At 39.2% G+C, this 23,140-nt stretch overlaps 1 protein-coding gene across 8 annotated transcripts in view; it reads left to right on the forward strand.

Annotated features, from left to right (window-relative positions):
* Positions 1-22,914, forward strand: part of FAM184A (family with sequence similarity 184 member A) — a 147,370-nt gene extending 124,456 nt beyond the window's left edge. For 3 of the 8 annotated variants that reach the window (XM_072997377.2, XM_072997391.2, XM_078384703.1), the window contains 4 exons: positions 7,858-7,975; positions 13,433-13,537; positions 19,447-19,646; positions 21,200-22,914. In XM_072997377.2, the coding sequence (XP_072853478.1) occupies positions 7,858-7,975; positions 13,433-13,537; positions 19,447-19,646; positions 21,200-21,281 (505 nt within the window). In that variant the 3' untranslated portion in view covers positions 21,282-22,914. Of the gene's footprint in view, positions 1-7,857; positions 7,976-13,432; positions 13,538-19,446; positions 19,647-20,477; positions 20,570-21,199 lie in introns of all 8 variants that reach the window. The other 5 variants (XM_078384691.1, XM_078384694.1, XR_013541277.1 and 2 more) reach the window with 4 other exon arrangements.
* Positions 22,915-23,140: the final 226 nt, after the last annotated feature.

Raw genomic sequence — 23,140 nt, forward strand, 5'->3', positions numbered from 1 at the left:
ACAGTGGTGCCTCGCTTAACGATGTTAATTGTTTGCCAAAAAAACATCACTATGAGAAAACATCGCTAAGCAAAACACCATTTCCCATAGGAACGGATTACCGTCCTTAAGTGAAAATCGCCATAGGAAACATCACTAAGCGAAACAATGTTTCCCCCACTGGAATGCATTGAAGCCTATTCAATGCATTGCAATGGTTTTGACAGGTCCGTTTTCGCTATTTTTAAAGTGTCATAAAATGTTCAAAAACAGCTGTCAAACCTACAGTTCAATGCATTCCAATGGGGGGGGAAATTCACCAAAAATTAACGAAGACTCAGAACAAAGCCATATTTATTTATTTATTTATTTGTTTGTTTGTTTGTTTATTTATACCCCGCCCATCTGGTCTAAAAGACCACTCTAGGCGGCTTCCAATATAGTAAAAACAGTGAAATAATACAAAAAACACAAACAATTACATAAATCATATTGTAATAAACAGAATACAACAATAGAATAGAAAATATATAAGGAGAGAATAAACAGAAATGTCAGATATTAACTGGAGGGAAGGCCTGAATGTATAGCCATGTTTTTAATTGACTTTTAAAAGTGTCCAAAGTGGGGGCCACGCGGATCTCGGGAGGGAGATTGTTCCAGAGGCGAGGAGCCACCGCCGAGAAGGCCCGGTTTCGTGTCCTTTCTTTCCAGGCCTCCCTCATCGTTAGGCTCCTCAGCCTCACCTCCTGGCTCGTGCGGGTGATCCGAGTAGATCTAGGTGGAAGCAGGCGTTCTGTCAAGTATCGAGGTCCTAAACCGTTTAGGGCCTTATATGTAAGCATTAACACTTTGAAGTCAATGCGGAAACGGATGGGCAGCCAATGCAGCATGGCCAGAGTATGAAAAATATGTTGGTATTTTCTCACTCCAGTGAGGAGTCTGGCCGCCGCATTCTGCACCACCTGAAGTTTCCGCATCAGCTTCAAAGGGAGCCCCACCTAGAGCGTGTTACAGTAGTCTAATCTAGAGATTACGAGCGCATCTACTAAGGTAGTGAGCGCCCCCGTGTCTAGGTAAGGTCGCAACCATGAGGGAGTTTCCCAAGCCACCATCCACAGGGCCACCCACTCTCAGAACCTCCGTCTTGTCCGGGTTCAGCCTCAGCCCATTCTCCTGCATCCATTGCAGTACAGACCCCAGGCAGCGCTGGAGGGACAGGACGGCATCACCTGCAGTTGGTGAAAAGGAGATGTAGAGCTGGGTGTCATCAGCATATTGATGACCCGATGCTCCACATCCCCTGATGACCTCACCCAGCGGCCTCATATAGATGTTAAACAGCATTGGGGAAATAGTCGACCCCTGTGGAACCCCACATTTGAGACTCCACAGGGCTGAAATACTCTCCCCAAGCTGCACTCTCTGGGGGCGGTCCTCCAAGAAGGAACGGAACCAGGCCAGAGCCAAGCCACCGATACCCAACTCAGAGAGCCTCACCAGGAGGATACCGTGGTCGACGGTATCGAAGGCTGCCGAGATGTCGAGGAGGACCAACAAAGATATTTTACCTCTGTCAGCCTCCCTCAACAAGTCATTGTACAGGGCGACCAATGCTGTCTCTGTACCATGGCACAGCCTGAAGCCCGACTGAAATGGATCCAGGGCATCTGTTTCATCCAGATGTGCCTGAAGCTGGTCAGCCACCACCCTCTCGACCACCTTGCTCATGAAAGAAACATTGGTGACGGGCCTATAATTGCCAATTTCATCCACCGCCAAATTAGGTTTCTTTCTTATGGGCCTAATGAGTGTCTCCTTGAGGGCAGAGGGAAACCTGCCCTCATGGAAAGACCCATTTATTATTGCAGTGGCCCATTCTGTTGTTATCGGCCTGGCTGCGTTGATTAGCCAGGCCGGGCAAGGGTCCAAGGAGGAGGTGGTGGCTTGACAGCGGTCAAGCACTCTGCCCACAGAATCAGGCGTGACAGGCTGAAAGGAGTCAAGGGTTACCGGGCAAGACGGAGCGCTGGACATCTCTGCTCGACTGACTGTGTTCAAAAAAGGAGAGAGGTCCCGTTGGATGGCCTCCACTTTAGATTTTAAAAAGGCTGCAAACTGGTCAGATGTAAAACTAGGGGGAGGCCTATCATCCAGAACAGTTCCGGATAGGTCGCGTACTATACGGAATAACTCCGCCTGCTGGTTGGACGTTTCGCTTATCCAGTTAGCGATGTAAGTTCGACAAGCAGCCTTTACCTTAGACAGGTAAAGGTTAGTTATGACCCTGACAGCTATCCTATTATAATCCGTCAGGTTCTTCCTCCACCTACGCTCTAGCCTTCTCCTATGTCGCTTCAGTGCTTGAAGCTGCTGGTTAAACCAGGGCGCTGGCCAAGCTCTATGACGGAGAGGGCGCTTAGGCGTGATCGTGTCTATAGCCCTGGTTGCGAAGGTAGACTAGCTATCAACCAGAGCAAATTAAGTTTGCAAAGGTTTTACAAGGTGCACTAATGATCCCAAGCATTTAAAATACTTTTTGAACATTTTTAAGACACACTTAAAATAGCGAAAACGGACATCGCTAAGAAAAACAGGGGGACCTAAACTGTCATCACTAAGCGAGGCAAGGTCCCGAACATCGCTATGCAAAATTTCCCCCTAGGGAACATTGCTAAATGGAGGGCAAAATCGCTCCAAAAACCTCATCACTAAGCGAATACATCGTTAAACGAGGCAATCGCTAAGCGAGGCACCACTGTATAGGTAACTACTTTGCATATTGAATGTTCCTCTAGATTTTTTTAAAAAAAGATCCATGAACATAGATTTCTGGAGGAAGGTTATATTTAGAATCCTTTTCTCTGACATGCTCACTTTCTGTGTGGCATTGAAAGCGTAATGATATGATTTCCTCTACTATTAAGTAGCAGCTTCCAGTTTTGTGGCATGATTTTCTGTTTTTATAGACCAGTTCTATGTCATGTCAAATAAGTAAACATAGACATTTAGCCTAGGCATAATTCTATGGAGAACTAAAATAAGAGTTACCTAAGAAAACTGCTGAAAAAGATTGATGGACAACAGAAATGAAAAAGAATAATAAATGGGGGGGGGAGGGACCAATCACAAAGGCCAAGGACAAAAAAAGAAGCTAGAATGTATAGGCGTGATGTCAAGAAATATGAAGTTTAGAATGAGCTGAAGCCAGTGATGGCTTTAAGAGCAATAAAAAGGGCTTTTTCAGCATGGAGGAAGGAAAAGGTAATCTTTTGCTCAGTAAGGATGGTGAAATGTTAACAGGTAACAAAGAGAATGTATAATATTAAATGCCTATACTGTATTGTTTTTGTTTTGTCCTAAAATTGGAACTGAGTGCACCCCCATGTTATTAGCATGACTGGTGAAGGGACAGGAGTTCAGTTCAGGTTTGATAAGGAAGTGGTCAGAAAATACACAGCTGTCTTAAGTGAGGGTTTTTGCAATTTTTTGAGCCAGCTAAACTAAAACACTAGGGTGTTAAAGAAAGCTTTGGGTGTACTTTCACAATCTAATATCTCAGAAATCCTGTGAAATAGGTGAGATTGTCTTGGAGACTGACAAAGGCTGAAGGGAGGACTTGGAATGCGACTCCAAATTTAAAAAAAAACCATATTAATAAATTGGAACAGGTTCAGAGAAACACAGTTAAGATGATATGGATTGGTGGTATGGAAACCAAATCTTGGGAGCAAAGTTTGAAGGAACTCAGTATGCTTAGCTGAGGGGAAAAAAAGAAGCCACCCAACAGTTTATTAAATATATGTCTTTCCAATAATGTCTTTTTTTTAAAAAAAAATTGACTTTCAGGAGAACACAGTGGTGGACTTTGGGTCCAGCAGTTGTGGAAAACAAGTAGAGGGAACATGATAGCTCATGATAGCTTCCCAAGTATCTGAAAGGCTGCAACATAGGAGAAGATCAAAATGTCTCATGTTCTGCCTCAGAAGACAGGGCTACATCTAATAGATTTAACTGATAGGTGAATAAATTTCTTGACTTTTTGACAGTAAATGCATTTGAACAATGAAACTAAAAGTGGTACCTCGCTTGACGAGGATAATCCGCTGTAGAATGAAATCATCCTCAAGTGAAAATAAAAAGCCCATTGAAATGCTTTGAAAACCGCTCCAATGGGCGAAATACCTCAGCGTCCAGCGAAGATCCTCCATAAGGCGGCCATTTTCCGGTGCCTGTAATGCGAGGAATCCATCCTAAAACACAGCGGGGAGCCATTTTGCACAGCGGGTGGCCATTTTGAAAACCTGATGATCAGCTGTTTTGATCGTCGTTAAGTGAAAAATCGGTTCCAGAAGTAGGGAACCGATCATTGTGAAATGAAAAAAAAACAATCAATCATCGTTTTGCAACCGCAATAGCGATCACAAAAAAACTAGGCAAGCAATTTCCTCATCTAACGAGGTAATCGTCAAGCAGGGCACCACTGTACCATGTTTTCCCGTGTATAAGACACCCCCACTTTTCTAACCCAAAATTTCTTTCATTGCAAGAAAGTGGAGGGCAAAGGCAGGGATAAAAGGACTTTGATTCCTACTTTCCCTCTCCACCTTCTTGCAAGGAAAGTGCTTTCCCCCTACACTTCCTTTGCAAAAAGCTGCTTTCCCCCTCCACTTTTTGCAATGAAAGTGGAGGTGGAAAGCTATTCCTGCTTTTCCCCTACACTTTCTTTGCAAAAAGCTGCTTTCCCCCTCAATTTTTCCTCTACAAGTATCATTTCATACACGGAAAAATATGGTAGTTGCCTAAAACAACAGCTGGACAGTCATATTCTGTGCATCTGTTGGAGGTGTTCTTGATCCTAGAATCCAATGTTGAGGCAGGATTGCATATATGACACCCTCAAACTATTTCTTTCTATATTATACATGAGCTCAAATATACAGACAGCAGCTGGTGAAAAGTGGAGAAACTCACCAGAGTATGTGAAGAAGGCAAGTACACTCACAAGGAAAGCTCCAACCATGCTAGTATTCCTAGCATTTTAATATGCTGGCTATTTTAATATGCTGGCTTTCTATAGTCATTTGGAATATGTAACAGATAAAAAAGCATTGGCTGGGTTTCAAGGTTCCACCACCTTCTTTTCCCCTTTAATGCTACCCTTCTTTTACCCACAGACACACAGCTCTCCTCCTATACAGCATTTAAAGTTTCATTTTATTAGGACATTTGCGAATATGACACTAAACCTTTCTTACACTGTATTTATAAAAGACAGGTGGCTAATTCTTTGCTATTTCACAAAGACTCACATATTTATTGTGGCACGAACTTCTGTGGGAAAGCAAAGGCCATTTAACTAGTCACAAAGACAAGAGGCATTATAAATAACATTTGTTTCATATGCTTTTGTCTTCAGTCCTAGTCTCTGAAATCCCATCTTCTCATAATTCTGCAGATCTGTCTCCTAAACAAGTTCCAAGCAACTTTTGTTCCTTAAAAAGTCTTAATATCTTCTAGTCATAGATGGTTTATGCCTGGACCAAGCTGCCTTTGTTTCTAAGCATTTGCCGGAGAACTTAGCTTTGCTGAGAAAGAGTGTCCCTGGAAATATGAAATATGAGCTATGTGCTCCTGTTAAATTTTCCACACAATTAAACTACCCTGGGGATATCTCAACTTTCCACACAATTAAATTATCCTGGGGATATCTCATTGTGGTAGTATGAGAAGGACTAAACAGACATTTGTTTGTCAGCTGTAGTCTACCTAAGCATGAAGGTTAATATATGATCGAAATATGAAGTATTTGCTTCTGCTCCTTTTAAACTGTATGCCTAAGACGCTTTTCGGAGTTAAATCTGCCGTAACTAACTTATGAATAGGTTTTCTAATGTATTTTCTCCACTTTTAGAGTGTTTTATAATATCAAAAGAGCTGTCATGATTGTTGAAAAAGGTGCTTTTTAAACAGCTGATGGTTACAGTTTAGGACTCATATATTCTGTCTCCTGTGGCTCATTTGCATAACTGTTATGCCCATTGGGCATAGTTTTTTTTTATCATCTCTTAAAACATACTAGGAACTTAACAGCTGCTGTTCAGGAGTGTACATTTTTTAGTATTTTATATTATTTATCTAGGTCATTATTTATTTATTTAATTTATATGCCGCCCACTTTACCCAAAGGTCTCTGGGCGGCTTGCAACAATTAAAATACAATAAAAATATAAAACAATGAAAATACAATACCATATTGAACTTGTTTCAGATCTGCTTGCTGCTGCAACAGTGTTTCCTTAAGGAATGTAAAAGATTTCATAGTAGTTATAAAATGAAGAAAAATAATAACTTATTTTCATCCTCATCCCAATAAAACAGAAATACAGTTAAAGACATATAGCACCTCTTAAAACTGAGCAATTGCAGTTAGAATATCAATGGCAATTAATATAATCATCAGCTGTTTATTAAAAGCAGACTGAAATAAATATGTCCAAGAAACATCCAAAGATTGGTCCTTTTGTATTTCTCAGGGAAGACAGTTGTAGTAGTTTGGGAGTAAAACTTTAAGAGCCCTGTCCTAATAACTGTCAGTTCAGTGTCTTTTAATATACTGTACAGTACAGACTCTGTGACTGACTGAAAAACCCAGTCAGGATTGAGTGGGTGTACATGTCCTTCAGATAACCTGGTTTTAAAGTCTCAAACCACCACTTTAAATTTGGTTGAGAAATACACAGGTAGCTAGGAATAGGTTCAAAACTTATGTACTATGTTCTGAATGCTTGTCACCTACCTGCATCCTTGTTGCCATGTCTCGTACCAATCACATTTCCAGCCAATCATTGAAAACAGTCCTATGTAACCAAATGTAACCAAAGGATGTGTTGTAGAGATTAGACTTCTTTTTTAGATAGAACAGCAGTCAATATTTGGGAAAACAGTTGTGGATACTACTGTCATCTGCATCTCTTTTGAGACCATCAAATGTAGGAGCACTTTAAGGTTGGATCAGTGAGTTTAATCCCACTGATAGAAATGGGAAAGACATGATGTTCCTACCTCTCTCCTGTGGAGGGCCACTAAATTATTGAACTAAATTATTGATTTTTAGCTGTGTGGCAGGAGCAGATCATATAGTACTAGTGGACTTTGGCAAGTATGACGTTAGATTAAACTCTCTGATTTCACATCTGCCTTCAGTGCAGTGCAACCAAATCTAAAATGTGATAAATAAATCCCAGATTAAGATAATTTCTAATCCACAAGCCTTCCATTTTGTCCATATTTGTCATCAGTTTGTTCATTTTTATCAGCCTCAAAAATTCCTCTAGAAACCTGTTCAGAACTTGAGTAAAGGTTCAGTACCAAACAGCAATCTGCAGTTGTATTTAGAAATTACTAATATTTCTGCAAAAGTGAAGCTTTATTTTTTTAAACTTTCCCTACAGCTTTTCTTTACATTTGTGTGCTTATTTCTATTCTCTCCTTTAATGCTTCTTCACTTCCTATTAAACACCCTTTTCCACAATTTTATTGAATTAATTCCTGCTTTTTTTTGGTGATGTTTCTCAGTGATCTGGCACTGTCTTACACATTCACTGATTTATTTTAGTTTTGTTTGAATTAATTGAGGAAAGATAGTTGTTTTTGTTTGGATCCTATTCCTTTTTTGTCAAATGGAGGTCAACAGGTTCAGAGTGTTGTTTCCTTCAGTGTAGGCAACTGTGGAACACATCTGTTTGTATACTGAAAGCAGTGCCACAGCCTTGTGATTTATTGCTTTATTGAGTTGTTTGTCAGTTTGAATTTATGGCCTTGTCTTTGAAGTATGGTTATTATTAAATCATGGGTGATATTTTGTTTCCTATAAAGTTTAGAAGAAATGGAAGAAAAATACCAAAACAGGGAATCAAGACCAGAAGACTTGCAGCTTATTGCTGAGTTGAAAGACCTGATTGCTGAGAGGGATCAGCTAATAAAGAAACTGATTGTAAGACAGTTTGGTACTCTTTTAGTGTGAGCATGCCAGAAGTTAATAATCTTTCTCTAATTTGAGAAATACAGTACTGTTAAACTTGAAAGTTGAAATATTAGTAAAACATATTTCTATCGAATGGATAAATCTGAAGGGAAAAACATATTTATATGGGTGTTACTATAAATTATCTCAGTTACATAAATTCTAGTTATTCCGGTTCTGCTTTTGTGTTCTTAAAGATGAATTATTCATTTTAAGAACTGTTTTGCTAGTCCAAAGTTATAGCCTTAACTCTAAAATAATACATTTTGCTAGTCCAAAGTTACAGCCTTAACTCCAAAATAGTACATTTTTACATAATTAAATTTATTCTCTTGTCTTTTCCATTTTTTAAGATTTTTCAAATCACTTAAGATCATGCTCACAAAATCATACTTTTTTCATATAGTAGATCCATTGCAGTTCTTAAAGATTGAAAGAATGGAGTGAAGCATTATATTAACAAATGAAGGAAGTATTTGCAGCTGAATGTAATTTTAGCAGAATGGAAGTATTTTTGTAAAATGTAAATGAAAGATTAATTTCAATACATTTGAGAGAGAATGTTTTTGAAACACTTTCAGTTGTACCTTACATCTCATATAATTGCACATTAGCAATTATATGATTAAGTGCTGGAGACGTATTTACAACATTCAGATATTTTACATGTGTTTTGGTCTTGTTTCAAAATACTTTTAGCAAACAGCGATTGAGTTTTTTAAAGTTATGTTAGATAGTAATACACCACTGGATCATGTAACTTTGTTGACCTGTAGAAAGACATTTTTGATCATACTGGACTGGTTTCAAATCTGCTTGCTGTTGCAACAAACTAAAAAAAGAGCAGAGCCTCCTTTTGTAAAAGGTTATGATGATAATCTTAGAACTGCAGATCTGGAAGGGAGCCTATGGATCCTCAAATCCAGCCACTGTCGAAGAGGCAGAATAGGGAATCAATCTCTCAACTTTTGGCTCTGCAACCAAATACAGTGGGGTCTTGACTTAAGAACTTAATCCGTATTGGAAGGCGGTTCTCAAGTCAAAAAGTCTGTAAGTCAAGTCTCCATTGACCTACAGTGCATTGAAAACCGATTAATCCCGTAACAGGCCGTTTTTGTTCCATTTTGGTTTTTTTCTGGTCTGTAAGTCAAATCTCAGTCTGCAAGTCAAACCTAAATTTTGCGGCCAGAGAAGTCTGTAACTCAAAAAGTCTGTAAGTCAAGCCGTCTGTAAGTCAAGGGTCCACTGTATCTAAACCGCTGAGCCATCCATGTTTTAATCATTTCTAAAACATTGCCTTCTTAATTAAATTGACATAAAGGCCAGGATTCTGTTGGTAATTTATACTGCCATGGATGCAATGATACATTGGAGTGGCAAATTAGAATTCCAGCATTAATTAATTGGAATCAGCATTAATTTTGTTCCATCTTCCATATCCAATTATTTTCAGTGAATACATTAAAAATCATTTTACTATCAAATGCACTCCTTTACAATGGAGAGTAAAAACAATTCTTATTGGAAGGATTGGTAGACAGTTGTTACTTATCCAACCCACTTTTGACATGGCCTTTTCTGAAGGTCATGACCTATGGATAGCATCTCATTATGTACAAATATGGAGGAATTCTCTGTGGTTCCATTATCATATACAGATCACTACCTGGTAAGGTTTAGACATATTAGAACTCAAAATTTCTGCATGTGTGGGGACTGATTAGGATGGTGTGCCCCTGGAGACTAATGGATCCAAATGGTTTCCTGACAGTTCTTAAGGAGTTTCATGTTGCTTTGGCAGATAATTGTGGAAAACAGGGAGTGAATCCGACTGAATATGATCTAAAGCACTTCTTCTTAACCTTTGTTACTCAGATGCTTTTGGACTGCAACTCCCAAAAGCCTTCACCATCAGCTCTGCTGGCTGGGGTTTCTGAGAGTTGCAGTTCAAAAACACCTGACTAACAAAGGTTAAGAACCACTGATCTAAAGCAGTGGTTCTTAACCTTTGTTACTTGGATGTTTTTGAACTGCAACTCCCAGAAACCCCAGCCAGCACAGTTGGTGGTGAAGGCTTCTGGGAGTTGCAGTCCACAACTCCTGAGTAACCCAAGGTTAAGAACCAGTGATCTAAAGCACAGTTGAAAGTCTATTCCATGACTATGCTTGTAGCAAAGAAGGCATTCTTCTCTGCCACCATTGTGTCTGCACAGAGTTATACAGCAGAGTCATTTTGAGTGGTCAGGGGCCTAATACATGCCCACCAAAAGAACAAGATGCTGACCATTCAACAACCTGTGAGAAATTTGCATTACATTGCAGACAAAGACACTGATCTGCTCTGACTTGGATACTGAATTTGATGTAGATCATGTGGATGTAATTTTGGCCCCTGCTTGTCCCGCATAATGAATACGTTTTCATTGGAGCAACCTGAGCTTGTGGAAAGGATTCTTGGAATGGTGAAAGCTATCACATGTGTGTTGGTCCTTTTCCTTCCTGACTTATAAAAGCAGCCAGAGGGGGACTGGCCAACTGGGTAAGGGGAGTGATAAATGCCTTCTTGCACTAAAACAGGCTGCCTGCATGCTTAAAAGAGGCAATAATAAAGCTATTATTGAAAAAAAAGTCCTTGAATATCACTGTACTAGGCAACTATCAGGCAGTCTCAAATAGTCCATTTCTAGGCGAGGTACTGGAGTATGTGGTAGTTTATCAGCTTCAAGGATTCCTGGATGAAATAGATTATCTAGATCCATTTAAATCTGATTTCAGGCTTAGCTATGGGACAGAGATAGCCTTAGTGAATGATCTATGCCAGGATCAGGACAGGGGAATGTTTCCCTATTGGTATTGATATACTTCTTTCAATATCAACTATTGTATCCTTCTGGGCCCTCTCTATGGGATGGGACTTGGAGGCACTGTTTTACAATGGCTCCAATCCTTCCCAGAGAGGAACTCCTGTTTGATGCCCTGGTCATTGGCCTGTGGCATCCCTCACGATTTTTGTTTTGTCCCCATGTAGCATATACATGGAACAGCTGGGAGAGTTTGTCTGGAGCTGTAGAGTTTGGTGTCACCAAGTATGCTGATGACACTCAATTGTATCTTTCTATAGTATCTAATTCCAAGAAAGCTGTCTTGCTTCTAAACTGATGCCTGGTGTCATCAATGAGCTGGATAAGGGCAAGCAAATTGAAACTTAATCCAGAAAAGACATATGTTCCAGGTCAATCAAAAGACAGTTGAGGGGAAAGGAATGCAACCTGTGCTGGATGGAGTTACACCCTCCTTGTAAAATCAGGTCTATAGCTTGGATATATTTTTGGATTCTTCTCTGAGCCTGGATGCTCAGTTTTGGTGCATTTGCACAGATAAAACGTGCCTGCTGTGTCTGTTCCTTGAGATATTTGATTTAGCTACAATTATGCATTCTTTATTTACATCCTTCTTTTATCACTGTAATGCGCTCTACATGGGGCTGCCTTTCAAGATGGTTCAGAAACTACAGCAGGTTCAAAATGCAACTGCCAGACTGCTGACTAGGGCCATTTATGGAAAGTACGGTGGTGCCTCGACTTACAAAATTAATCCGTATTGGACCGATGGCCGTTAACTTGATACTTTCGTAAGTCGAAGCACCAATTCCCATAGGAATGCATTGAACACCGATTAATCTATTCCAGCCAAAGGAAAAAAAATCCCTGGCTTCCAAAACTGCACCCACTGTCCTCTGCCTCCCATCCCCGAGGGAACAGGAGACAGAGGGCAGCAGGGACAGGAGGCAGAGGGCAGCGGGTGCAGCTTTGGAAGCCCGGAAAGCCGAAAGCCTCCCCAACCTCTGCGCTGGTGCCGGCTTCCCGGGCTTCCAAACTGCCCCGGCTGCCCTCTCCCTTCTGTCCCCGCTGCCTTCTGCCTACTGTCCCCATGGGGACAGGAGGCAGAGGGCAACGGGGACAGGAGGCAGAGGGTAGCGAAGGGGGTTCGGACGCCCAGGAAGCTGGCACCCAGCGCAGAGCTCGGGGTGGTGTTGGAAGCCTGGGAGGCTGAATCTTCCTTTTCCTAACCGTTGAGGAGAAGATGCAGCCTCTTCGCCACCAACGGTTTGAATTCCCCACCTTTTTCCCCTCCCTTTTTGTTCATAACTGGAAGCTCCGACCACAAGTCGAAGCAAAATTTTGCGGCCAGAGCTTTGCGTAACTCTACATTTTTGTAAGTAGGGACATTTGTAAGTTGAGGCCCCACTGTGTATAACTCACCTGCTACAGCTACACTGGCTACCAGTCTGTTTTCAGGCCCAATTCAAAGTTATCATTTATAAGGCCTGTATGATTTGGGTCCAGGCTATCTAAAGGATTGTAGCTCCACATCCGAGCCCTCCTGGCCCTCAAGATCTTTAGAGGAGGACCTTCTATCAGTCCCCTTGCCACTGCAGGCACATTTGATGAGGGGGCCTTCTTTGCAGCCACTCCCAGGTTGTGGACTGCTCTCCCACAGGAAGTTAGGCCGGCCCCTCCCTTTTATCTTTCTGCCTGACCATTGAAGACACTTCAGACAGGTGGGGAATGCAAAACGAAAATAATTTTATTCTTCTATGGCCACACCCAGCATTTTTCTCACAGAGTGTCCAGAACCATTGACTCCCTCCTGCCAGCAGTTCACACCACCTAAAAACAGTTTTGAAGTTCCCTAAACTCCAGCAGGTTTGAGGAGTGCACAGGAAGCTGCAGTGGATAGTCCCTTTCATTTCACTGATTCCATTGTTCCACCAGCAAAAGCCCCTGGATGTTTTATAGAAAGCAAGAAAGGTAGAATCACTAGAGTGGTGAGTCTTGGGAGGTGCCTGGCCTTCTGGAAGTGGCCCCAAGAAGCCAGTTCCTGAAAGCCAGTATGTCACTGCAATTGCTGATATGATTCAGTGCTAGATGTTTACTACTGGCATGAGTCTGCAAATAATGACAGGAGATCAGATCCCATTATACTACCGTTACAGTTTTGCTGGTGTTTTGTCTCTTGATGTGACAGTAGAGTGATCTGCTAAGATGCAATACGTAATGTACTTCGGCACATAAATGGAGCCAACACACACAGTTTTAGGAAAGTGAACACAAGCTTATATATAGCTTTTCATAAAATAAAAGACACGGTAAAAGTTTCTATACCGGGGTTGGATCACTCTGTCTTCCTTACCATGTGAATTTAGGAACTGCCATCCCAATTTTAGAAATTACGATTGCCCTAAATCCTGGTTATATGTTTCCACTTTTAGCTCAGCATCTTTACATTTTGGATTATATTAATGAAGTGTGGCTGTTTTCTGGCTGTAGTGAATTGATATCTCAGGGTGATTGAACATAGAAATAAGTTTGGGAGTTATAAAATATGCTTGAAACAATATGGGCATCATTGTTTGTTCTTTATTAGGATGACAAAAAATTCTATCAACTGGAACTAGTCAATCGGGAGACTAATTTCAACAAGGTGTTTAATGCAAGCCCTAATGTTGGTGTTATTAATCCTCTGGTGAAGGTATGTATCACAGTCATAATGTTTAAATTAGGGAAATCTATATTACTAGGATTACATAAAGAATTAAAGATAACCAAGAAGAAAACACCATAAAGGCAGATGCACTGATGAATATGGTCCAGAGTAACCATCCAGTGAGATTTTAAGTTAAATTTTTATTTTTCATATGACTCTTGTATTTTGCGATTAAGAATAATATAATTTTATACTGTACTTTGAGCATTGAGCGTGATACAGGTTTCTAGGTTGTTTTGTAGATTGTTGTAATGGATGTAAATTTTGTTTAAACACTGAGGCCAGAAACCTCTTCATTGGTTGTGCAAGTCGTTTAACTCTTTTCCTAGCTTGTATAAGAAGGTATCCAGAACCACTTTGCAAATAAATAAATAAAATAAAGCATAAGCCCCATTTGTTTCAACGGGAGAATCTCTGGCTTATGTAACAGGAGGCCAGAGAACACACACCACACTCTGCCAGTGGGAATTAGTGTTCCATAGTATTAAATAGAATATTGGCCTTAGTGTGTAAAGTGTTGTACTGTATAATGCTTAGATATGGTAATATTTTGTTTAATGCAATTTGTTATATTGGGTGTTGTATTTAGAAGTTGTACATTTTTTGTCTTCCATAAACATTTCCTTTGATTAATAATTTCCCCAAAGTGTGTTGATACTCATACCTACCTGTCCTGTCTTTTTGATTTTCAGTTGCCAGCATTCCCTCTGTAAATATTTTTTCCTAAAAGCCCAATAATTCACATCCTCATCATTAGTTATATACATTATCTAATTTATTTTTAGATCTCAGTAAGGTGGAAGTTTAAATAAATACAGTTATCTCATTACAACAGGCCTTTTCAGGTTTACTGCTCTCCCTTTGTAACCTTCACATTGTTCAGGTTAGATTCAGATTTGCTAGGAACACAACTGCATTAACTTGACACTTCTATAATCAGAAGGCAGGGAAGCCTTTTCCATTGATTCTGCCTCTAGTCCTGTTTGCCTTTTGAAAATCTGCTCCATATGTAGAAGCTGCACCAGAACAGGTTGCAATTTGACACTAGGAATTGAGCAGAGGGGAGGGAAAATGACAAAAACACCCCACTGCCTTTCTTTCACCTGAAGCCTCCACTATTCCAAGTCCTTCCCATTAATAGAAGGAACCCTTCCATTTGATCATTCTAATGTGTTGTGTGTGCAGTCATTACTGAATAGTTACATGGGACACACATGTCTTTTATCTTATCTGTGGACTAGATGCAAAGAAAGCCATGTCAGTCCAGAAGAAAATTTTCAAGATTCACAGTCAGACATGATATTTATTAGGACCACCATTGCTGTGGCAAAATGTTCAGCTCTGACTTGTCCCAGAAAGGAAATTATTGGTGATTTTGGGAAACTGTAAATACCAGTGGCATTAGCAGCGCAGTTATCCATGGTTACAGGAAATATGCTTTATTCTGAAGGATACATGTGTGCCATCTAGTGGAAAGAACACTTTGTGGTTGCTTCAGCACTAGCCCTTTTTTCTAGAATTGCCAATCTGGTCACTTTTTATAGGAAAGAAACAGATATGGTAAGAGAAGCTGTGATTAGAAATACAAGTATTAGTGTTGGGGAAACATGATGGTGTGTCTTAGAAAACAGAGTTCAAAGGAATCCTGTGCTTAAATCCTGAAAGCCAGTCATGCAATAAAGCAAACCACTTTGCAAATTACATGAGGTCACTACTGTGTATTCATATGCTTTCAGTTGTTATGGAATTTCCTCTTCTAATCAATTTTTTCTAATCAATACCTATTGCATCTGCTTCTGCCCACAATGAATCCAGATAGCCAGTGCTTCCAAATAGCACAGTCATCCCTCTTCTGTTTAAGCTAAAAGTAGAATTCACATTTGCTGTCCACACTTCATGGAGTCTATAATTCTTTGCCATTCATCTAGTAGGTGCAAGAGAGCCAAGTGGACGGTGTCCCAACTCCTTCCTGTAACCTTAGTGGTTCATCTGCTCTCCAAACATTCTTAGGTTTGTGCATCTCAGCACCATTTTAACATTTTATTGTTCATGCCTGTGCATCTTTAAAATTATACATGGCAAATGGATTATTTCTGAGAAAGCATCATTACAAAGGAAACATAAATCTTTTTCCGATCAGTTTCACAACCTCACCCATTACCTTTTGCAGTCAATTTCAGTTTCAAACATGCCCTTGATTTTCTTGATCAGTTCCCAGGCTAGAACACTGCAGATTGGGGCCAGGTCTCCCTGCATGTCGAAAAGCTCCTTTTATTGCTTTCAAAAGAAGAAAGGAAAGCAGTACTTGAACTTAAGGAGAGTCAGGTTTTCCTTCCTGTCTTTTTAAAACACCGTTCTTGTAGTGTTAGTGGCTCTATCCCAGCACAGTGAAGTTGAAAAATTGAAAAATGCTATTTTAAAAAATTATATACCAGTAAGCGGATTGCAGCCTGACAGATATTGTATATTTACTTTTTCTCAGAAGAAAGCACTGCTGTTTCCATTAGTTTGTCTCCCTATTTTATATGCTCAGAGGTCCTTTCAGAGAGGGAGAAAGGATGTCCTTTGGAGGATGTGAAATGGCTGTATAAGCAGAAATTCATGACAAGGTGTCAAGGAAAGAAGGTGTTGTCCACCTTCCCCAAGGGGAAGCCTTTCCACTGTGTCTCAATTGTACAATTTTGTATTCACACCTAATGAAAAATTGCATGGCTATTCTCATATTTATTCCCTTAGTGGATTTTTGTTTTGTTAAAAAAATGGGTGGTGTACAGCAGTGGGATAACAGGGTTTCAAATGGATCACAAGATCCCCTGTACCCTCCATAACAATCTGTGGGCAAGCACCCATAGCTACCTGCAGAGTTCCTATAGAGCAGTGGTCCCCAACCTTGGGCCTCCAGATGTTCTTGGGCTTCAACTCCCAGAAATCATGGCTAGCAAAGGTGATGGTGAAGGCTTCTGGGAGTTGTAGTCCAAGAACATCTGGAGGCCCAAGGTTGGGGACCACTGCTCTAGAGGTTATCCTTTACCCAGTTGAGCCCTGAAGACTTGAAGGCCTCACAGTTGTGGTCTGATGTTTTCTGTGTTGTTTTGGGGTTTTTTTAAATGTTTTACTAAAGTTGATTCGTGCCTAATTGTTTTTGGTGGTGGTAGTAGTGGTTCCCACCCCAGTAAAAACTGTTGTAGTACCAGCCCGTTCATTTAAGAGAGAAAAACTCTGTTGAAGATTTTTCAGGGCTACTGTGTGGATTTCTTGTTTATAAGTTCTGCCTAACATACTGCTTCCTGTTGATCAGGATTGTGAGATTAGTGTTGAATACCTTCTTAATTTCTACATTAATAGCTTATTTTAATTGGTCCAATATCAGTTTTTTACTCCCAGCATGCAGAAACTTTAATTGCTAATGCATTTTCTTTATTTTTTGTTCTTTTCACTTTTATAGCAAGATATATTTGCTATAAAAATGAAAATGGAAAGCAAAGGCAAGGGATCCAGTAAATAAAGGCCCGCTTTGTGTTGAAAAGTGGGGGGAGGGGCGATAAGGGAAGCCTTTGGAGTAACAAGTGAAGGAGAAATTTCAGTTACTTATCACTAATTATCAAACTGGAATCAAAAGGAAGCAATTAAAAGAGCAGGATCTGCAAACAGGAATCTTCCAAGTGGTAGGAAAACAGGTGTGGGCAGTGTGGGTCCCTGCAGACTGCCACTCCCAGCATTCTTCATTATTAGCTGTGCTGGTTAAGACTGGTAAGAGCTGAAATGTAAAAACAACTAGAGGGCTGTCCTTTGCCCACCCCTTTGTTAAAAAAGAATATTTACATATAAAGATTTACTTATGAATTAACATTATAAAAGGATCACAGTCATGGAGAAAGGCTCTGCATAATAATCCTGCACTACATTAAATAGTCTTTGGAAATTATATTTTCATTCACGTTTAGCTAATTACAGAAAAAACTGTGTGCTAAAAGTGCTAAAAAACCTATGGTGTGAAAGCAACCTAAAATCAACATAAGAGCATACAGAAGAACATGAGAAGAGCCCTGCTGGATCAGGCCAAGGGCCCATCTAGTCCAGCTTCCTGTATCTCACAGTGGCCCCACCAGATGCCTCTGGGAGCACACGAGACAACTTAGATACCTGTCTCCTGATCCCCATCATGGCTTGTAACCTGAGATGGACGTTTCCTCCAGAAATCTGTCTAATCCCCTTTTAAAGGTATCTAGGCCAGATGCCTTAAACCCCACATCCTGTGGCAAGGAGTTCCACAGGCTAACAACACACAAGCTAAAGAAATATTTTCTTTTGTCTGTTGTCACTCAGTTGGAGTGGATGTCCCCTGGTTCTGTTATTGTGTGAGAGGAAAAACAGCTTTTTTCTGTCCACTTTATCCATGCCCTGCATAATTTTAAATGTATCAATCATGTCCCCCCTCAGGTGCCTTAATTAATACAAGACAGCAGGACAACTTCTATTGAAAAGATTCAATAAGGGCAATTAATAGCTATCAGTCATAATAAGTGTAAATCAAACTGGACTACACAGGCCTTTCTCTTGATCCAGTATGCCTATTATTAGGTTCTTTACGTTTCCACAGATAACTGCACAAAAAATGATTGTGCATATTTCAAACCAGAGCAAAAAGAAAAGTATTCTAAAGCAGATTCTTCTTCCTTTAAATAGGACCAATAAATGTTCTCGACAGGCTAATCAAGTAGGTTATTTCCTGAACTATTAACAACACAATATTTGCTTCTTATACTTACTTATTTTAAGCTAATATAGCAACTTATGCTGCACTGTCTTTTCAGTGAATCTCAGATGACATTTGTTGGAAGGACTGCTGCGTTTAGATACATAATATGGGTGAAAATTAAGTACTTATAACTAGATATATTTTTGTAAAATTTCTATTTATCTGTCTCAGGGGGTGACTAGATGGCCAAATCATCCCAGCTTGGATTGGGCTAGAGCAGGCTAAACAGGCTCACTTTGAGGTGTGGTAGTCCATTGGGGCAATCTTTGCATTCATATGCAAGGATTAGCCACACTGCACCTTAAGGGACCCTCTTTGGCCCTTCTTTCCTTTTAAATAGACGGGGGGAAAAAGAAAAATCAACAACAAAATCCTCCTTCTTACCTCCTTGGTGTTTTGGTTAAGTCACTTCACTATCTTGAGAAACTGAAAGCTTCCTCCCACTTCCCTGTGGAGAGGGGGAGAGAAGAAGTTTTTAGTTTTTTCCCTACATGGTATATTGCATCAGCACTGCCTTACAAGGGCTTTAAAAATGCACAAAGATTTGCTTGTTCTCTCCCTCCTCCACAGCGATATAAGCAAAGGGCTTAAGCCGTCTATTTTTGTTCAGTTCCAGCAGTCACACCTAGAACCACATCAGAAAAAGAGTAGCCGTTAACAGAGAGCTGAAAAGGTGTAGGTATGCATCAAGTAGGAATGGGCTGGTTTCCAATGGCCCATACACCATTTGGTTGCCAGGAAAAGGAGCAAACCAGTCTCCTCAAAACAAAACAAACCAGAGGACAAATCCCTGTCTGGTTGCACCATCAGATTTCCTTTAGGAGTGAAATTTACTGAGCCATAACGTGTTTGAAATCTAAATTTCTATTTAATTGTTTTCTTCTGCAGTAAGATTAACCTACTACTGTACATTTGTGAAGTTGGATGCTACTGAATAAGGGCCAGTACATTAGTGTTAGACAAGCAGTTCCCATTCTTCTTCAGGAATGATAATCTGCGACAGATTAAGCCTTAATACTGCAATTAAAACAAAACAAAACCGAAGCTCTAACTTCCAAGTAAACCAAAAACCTGACCCTCCAGCAATATTCTTATTTGTACAGGCCCTTCCTCACATTTGTTATTTTTAATGCAGCAAAAGAAGAAGATTGATAAATCAGCAAACAGGTTTGTGAGTGTTCCCAATCTAAGTGCTCTGGAATCTAGCGGAGTGGGCAATGGACATGCTAACCGCCTGGACCCTATTCCTAATTCACCCATCCACGATATTGAGTTCAACAGCAGCAGACCACTTCCACAGCCAATACCACCCAAAGAGCCCAAGACGGTTTTGAGGTGAGCATTGCCTCACCAGTTTTTGCTTTTATTTTTCCTAACTTGGAGAAAAATTGGATTTCTTTTTAGCTGAACCCCACCTGTTTTAAGAGCACAGGAGTGCAAATTCTGCTTTGAGATTCTGGTTTTCACACTATATTTTAAACCTCTTTACAGTATCCCTTTTAAATGTAAAATTGTTGAAATGTGATTTTCCCTTTGTGCCTATTAAATCCTGAAGCCTTCTTTACCATTTTTTAGAGGTACACTATCCAATATGGTTCATGTGCTTTCAATTGTTTACATTTATGAACAATTGTGTTAAACTGTGTTTGTGTTACAATTAATATAACATGTTATAATCCCCATAATAAAATCCATCATTTTGTATGGGTGGTTCTTAGCCGACAAAACTATTTATCCTGTTAGAGTAATGTGTATTAATTTATTTCCTTTCCTCTCCTCAGAAAAATTTTTTCTTGAAAGCAACCTTAGAATACATGTGAATGTGTGCATGCATTAGCCATTCTTTAATGCTGTTCTTCAGCATTAAAATACTGTACTCAAGTCTGATTTTTGCTTTAGAAAGTGATAGAATGAGTTTTACTATTTATTTTTGTTTAGTTTAGCAGACTAAAACAAAAGTCTAGTGCTTCATATTTGGAGAAAGTAAATCCCTTCTACTTGCTTTTAAATTCCATCCCAGTGCTACCTGCAAAACTGAAGAGGGGGGAACAGAGGGTGGAACAGTAAGGTTAACAAATAATAGGTTTTTATTTCTAAAAGCAAAGTTCCTTTAATGTGTAACATTCCTTATTTTTCCCTGTGCATGTGGTATGCATGTATGCTCAGACGTCACTAACATGCATGTGCATGAATTCATGGATGGTGATGCTGCAGTTTCCGTTGCAAATTATTTCGTGCCTTGTATTTCCCTCAAAACGGTAGGGTTTATTTTCTTAATTTTCCTTACCAAAGAATTTCATTTTACTAAAACATTAAAGTATATATAGAAATTACACAATCATGCAAATTTACTTGGGAATTGTATCTGTAAGAGACAAGTATGCTTGTTTTCTGATGAATTCCTTATTTATAATATACCCATCTCCCATGTGCATGCAACTGTAACATTTCAGTCTGAGTTATGTAACATTAAAATCTGTATTTGTTGTTATTGGCTAGCATGTCCTTAAGAATATGATGCTTGCATCATACTTCTGAGAAGTAACTTGACCAGAAGAAAAGGATGCTAAAAGAGGATCTTTAAAAAAAACTTTTTCTTACACCATCTTTTAACAAAAGCAGCAACCCACTCTTTTTTTCCACCCTGAAATACTGTTTTTCCACCCTGTCATGTGGCTTAGTGACTTTGTGCTGCTGATGCTCTCCAATGGAGTGGATGATCAGAGGTAGAAAAAGGGGATGTTAAACTAATAACATGCTATTGAGATGCAATACTTGAATCACGAACATTGTGTGCTCTATATTGCCTTCGCTGTGATTTTTCCAGGCTTTGTGCAGTTTCATTGATGGTTATGAATTAAATCTGTCTTTTTTCTTTATGAATTTAGCCCTCCTCAGACTGAAGCTTCTCCAGTGGCTTCACCAGATCCACAGCGTCAGGAATGGTTTGCCCGTTACTTCACGTTCTGAGAGAGTATTTTTTTTATGCGTGGCACAGCATGGTGTGGACTGTTCATAAGAGCATGACCTTGAAATAAACCCTTATGTGATCAAGCTTTCTTGTAATATGTCAAACACTGTGAATGAGAAAGTATTTGTCTCTGATTTGAAAATGCACTGTATTTTACGTGATATTGTTGGAATCACTTGACATGGTAATATAAATGTGCTTAATGACACTTATTTTTATTTAAGATGAAAAAGTATTTAAACTTTGTAATTACCGCAAAATAAATTTTCATAGAAGAAACTTAAAACTTCCCTCTGCTTTTCCTATAAATATGTATTTTATTTGGTTTCAGGGAAGGCTTTAATTCCTCCTGTCACCCCACCCAAATGCAATCAGTTGCATGAATATTGTATAACAAAATAAACTGTCAACAGTTTTTTAAAAATCAGACTGTGGCAAGATATGTTTAAGTCCTTCTATTTTTATTTAGTTATCTTATAGAAATGACTTTGAAAACTGTGTTTATTCTAAAAGTGGTGGAGAATGCAAAATAAATACACATATACTGTAGTAGTATAGCAGATGGCCTTTAGAACTCAATGGTTTTAAGATCATAGTAAGAGAATGGCATCATTTCTTGTCTACAACTGATCTGCCCTCTAGTAATTATAATTACTATATTTTAATGTTGAATTTCATCAAAATTTTGTCATAAATGTTTTATAAATACCTACAAAGATAATGCTCTTTAGAACATTTGGAGTACTACACTATGTAATGCTGTATAAAAATAGTTCATGGAAATCTGCATTTTGAGGATATTATTCTTTGGGCAAAACTCAGGCTTTATTCAAAAAAGTGCTAAACCAATTATGCATAATAAAGCATGTAAATTTTTCATTAGAGCTCCAGTATACTTAATTTACAAAGAAAGATATTCCTTCTTCCATTATAAAATTAAGCCAGGGACCACATGATCTTTTTTTAAATAGGGTGAGCAAGCCTGATTTTCTGGTCTATTAGAGTAGTCTTAGAGATGTGCAAGCCCTTTGGAAGAAAAAATGTAATACACTGGCAAATCTGGTTTATACTTTTTTAGTTGATGTTGTTGGTGTTTATTCCAAGATTACCACAATGTAACCAACACTGGTAATCTCAGGGAGATTTTTTCCTTTGTTTTATGAATGTACTTAATATTTGTATCTTTAAAGTGGGGAGGGGGAAGATTGTTTGGTTATTTTAAATACAATTTTTATCCTTAGATACAGAAGTATAGCTCTTCATTATTTCTGCTGAAGCCCTGACTATGTCTTCCCATTATGCAAAAGCATAATAACCAATCAAAAATTACCACCACCACTTACAGTAAGTTTTATATGTAGTATATGTATAAAATAATTTGTATGTTTTCATATAAAATATTCTAAATCAAAATTTAGAAATATATCTCCTATATCTCAGCCTGAAAGCTTCACTGGAAGCAGTGTTCTAGTGCTGCCCTGATAATCTGAAGCGGTACTTGGCAGATACTCTATGGTTAATGGATTTAACTGTAGGTATATGCAGCCTTTACATTAGAAGAAAGCCATATTGAGTCAAAGTCAGATTTCTTGGCTGTTGTGAAATAAAACACACTGGATGATTTTGCTATGATGTTCTGAAGTATTTGTTGTGTTTTATTTATTTATTTTCCTTGACGTGACCGGATATGATGAGAATAGTATGAAGAAAGTTTCTGTCTCATAGGGCATGTCCATTTAACCATTTTTGGTTAAATGCTTTTCATTCTTCCTAATAATTGTTATGGCAGCAGAACCAGTCTTCAAGCTACAGTCTTCCATAGCCAGAGAAGAGAAAATGAAAATATTCTGCATTGCTT

This window comes from Pogona vitticeps, chromosome 1 (genome assembly GCF_051106095.1).
Source record: "Pogona vitticeps strain Pit_001003342236 chromosome 1, PviZW2.1, whole genome shotgun sequence".
Taxonomy (NCBI): Eukaryota; Metazoa; Chordata; class Lepidosauria; order Squamata; family Agamidae; genus Pogona; species Pogona vitticeps.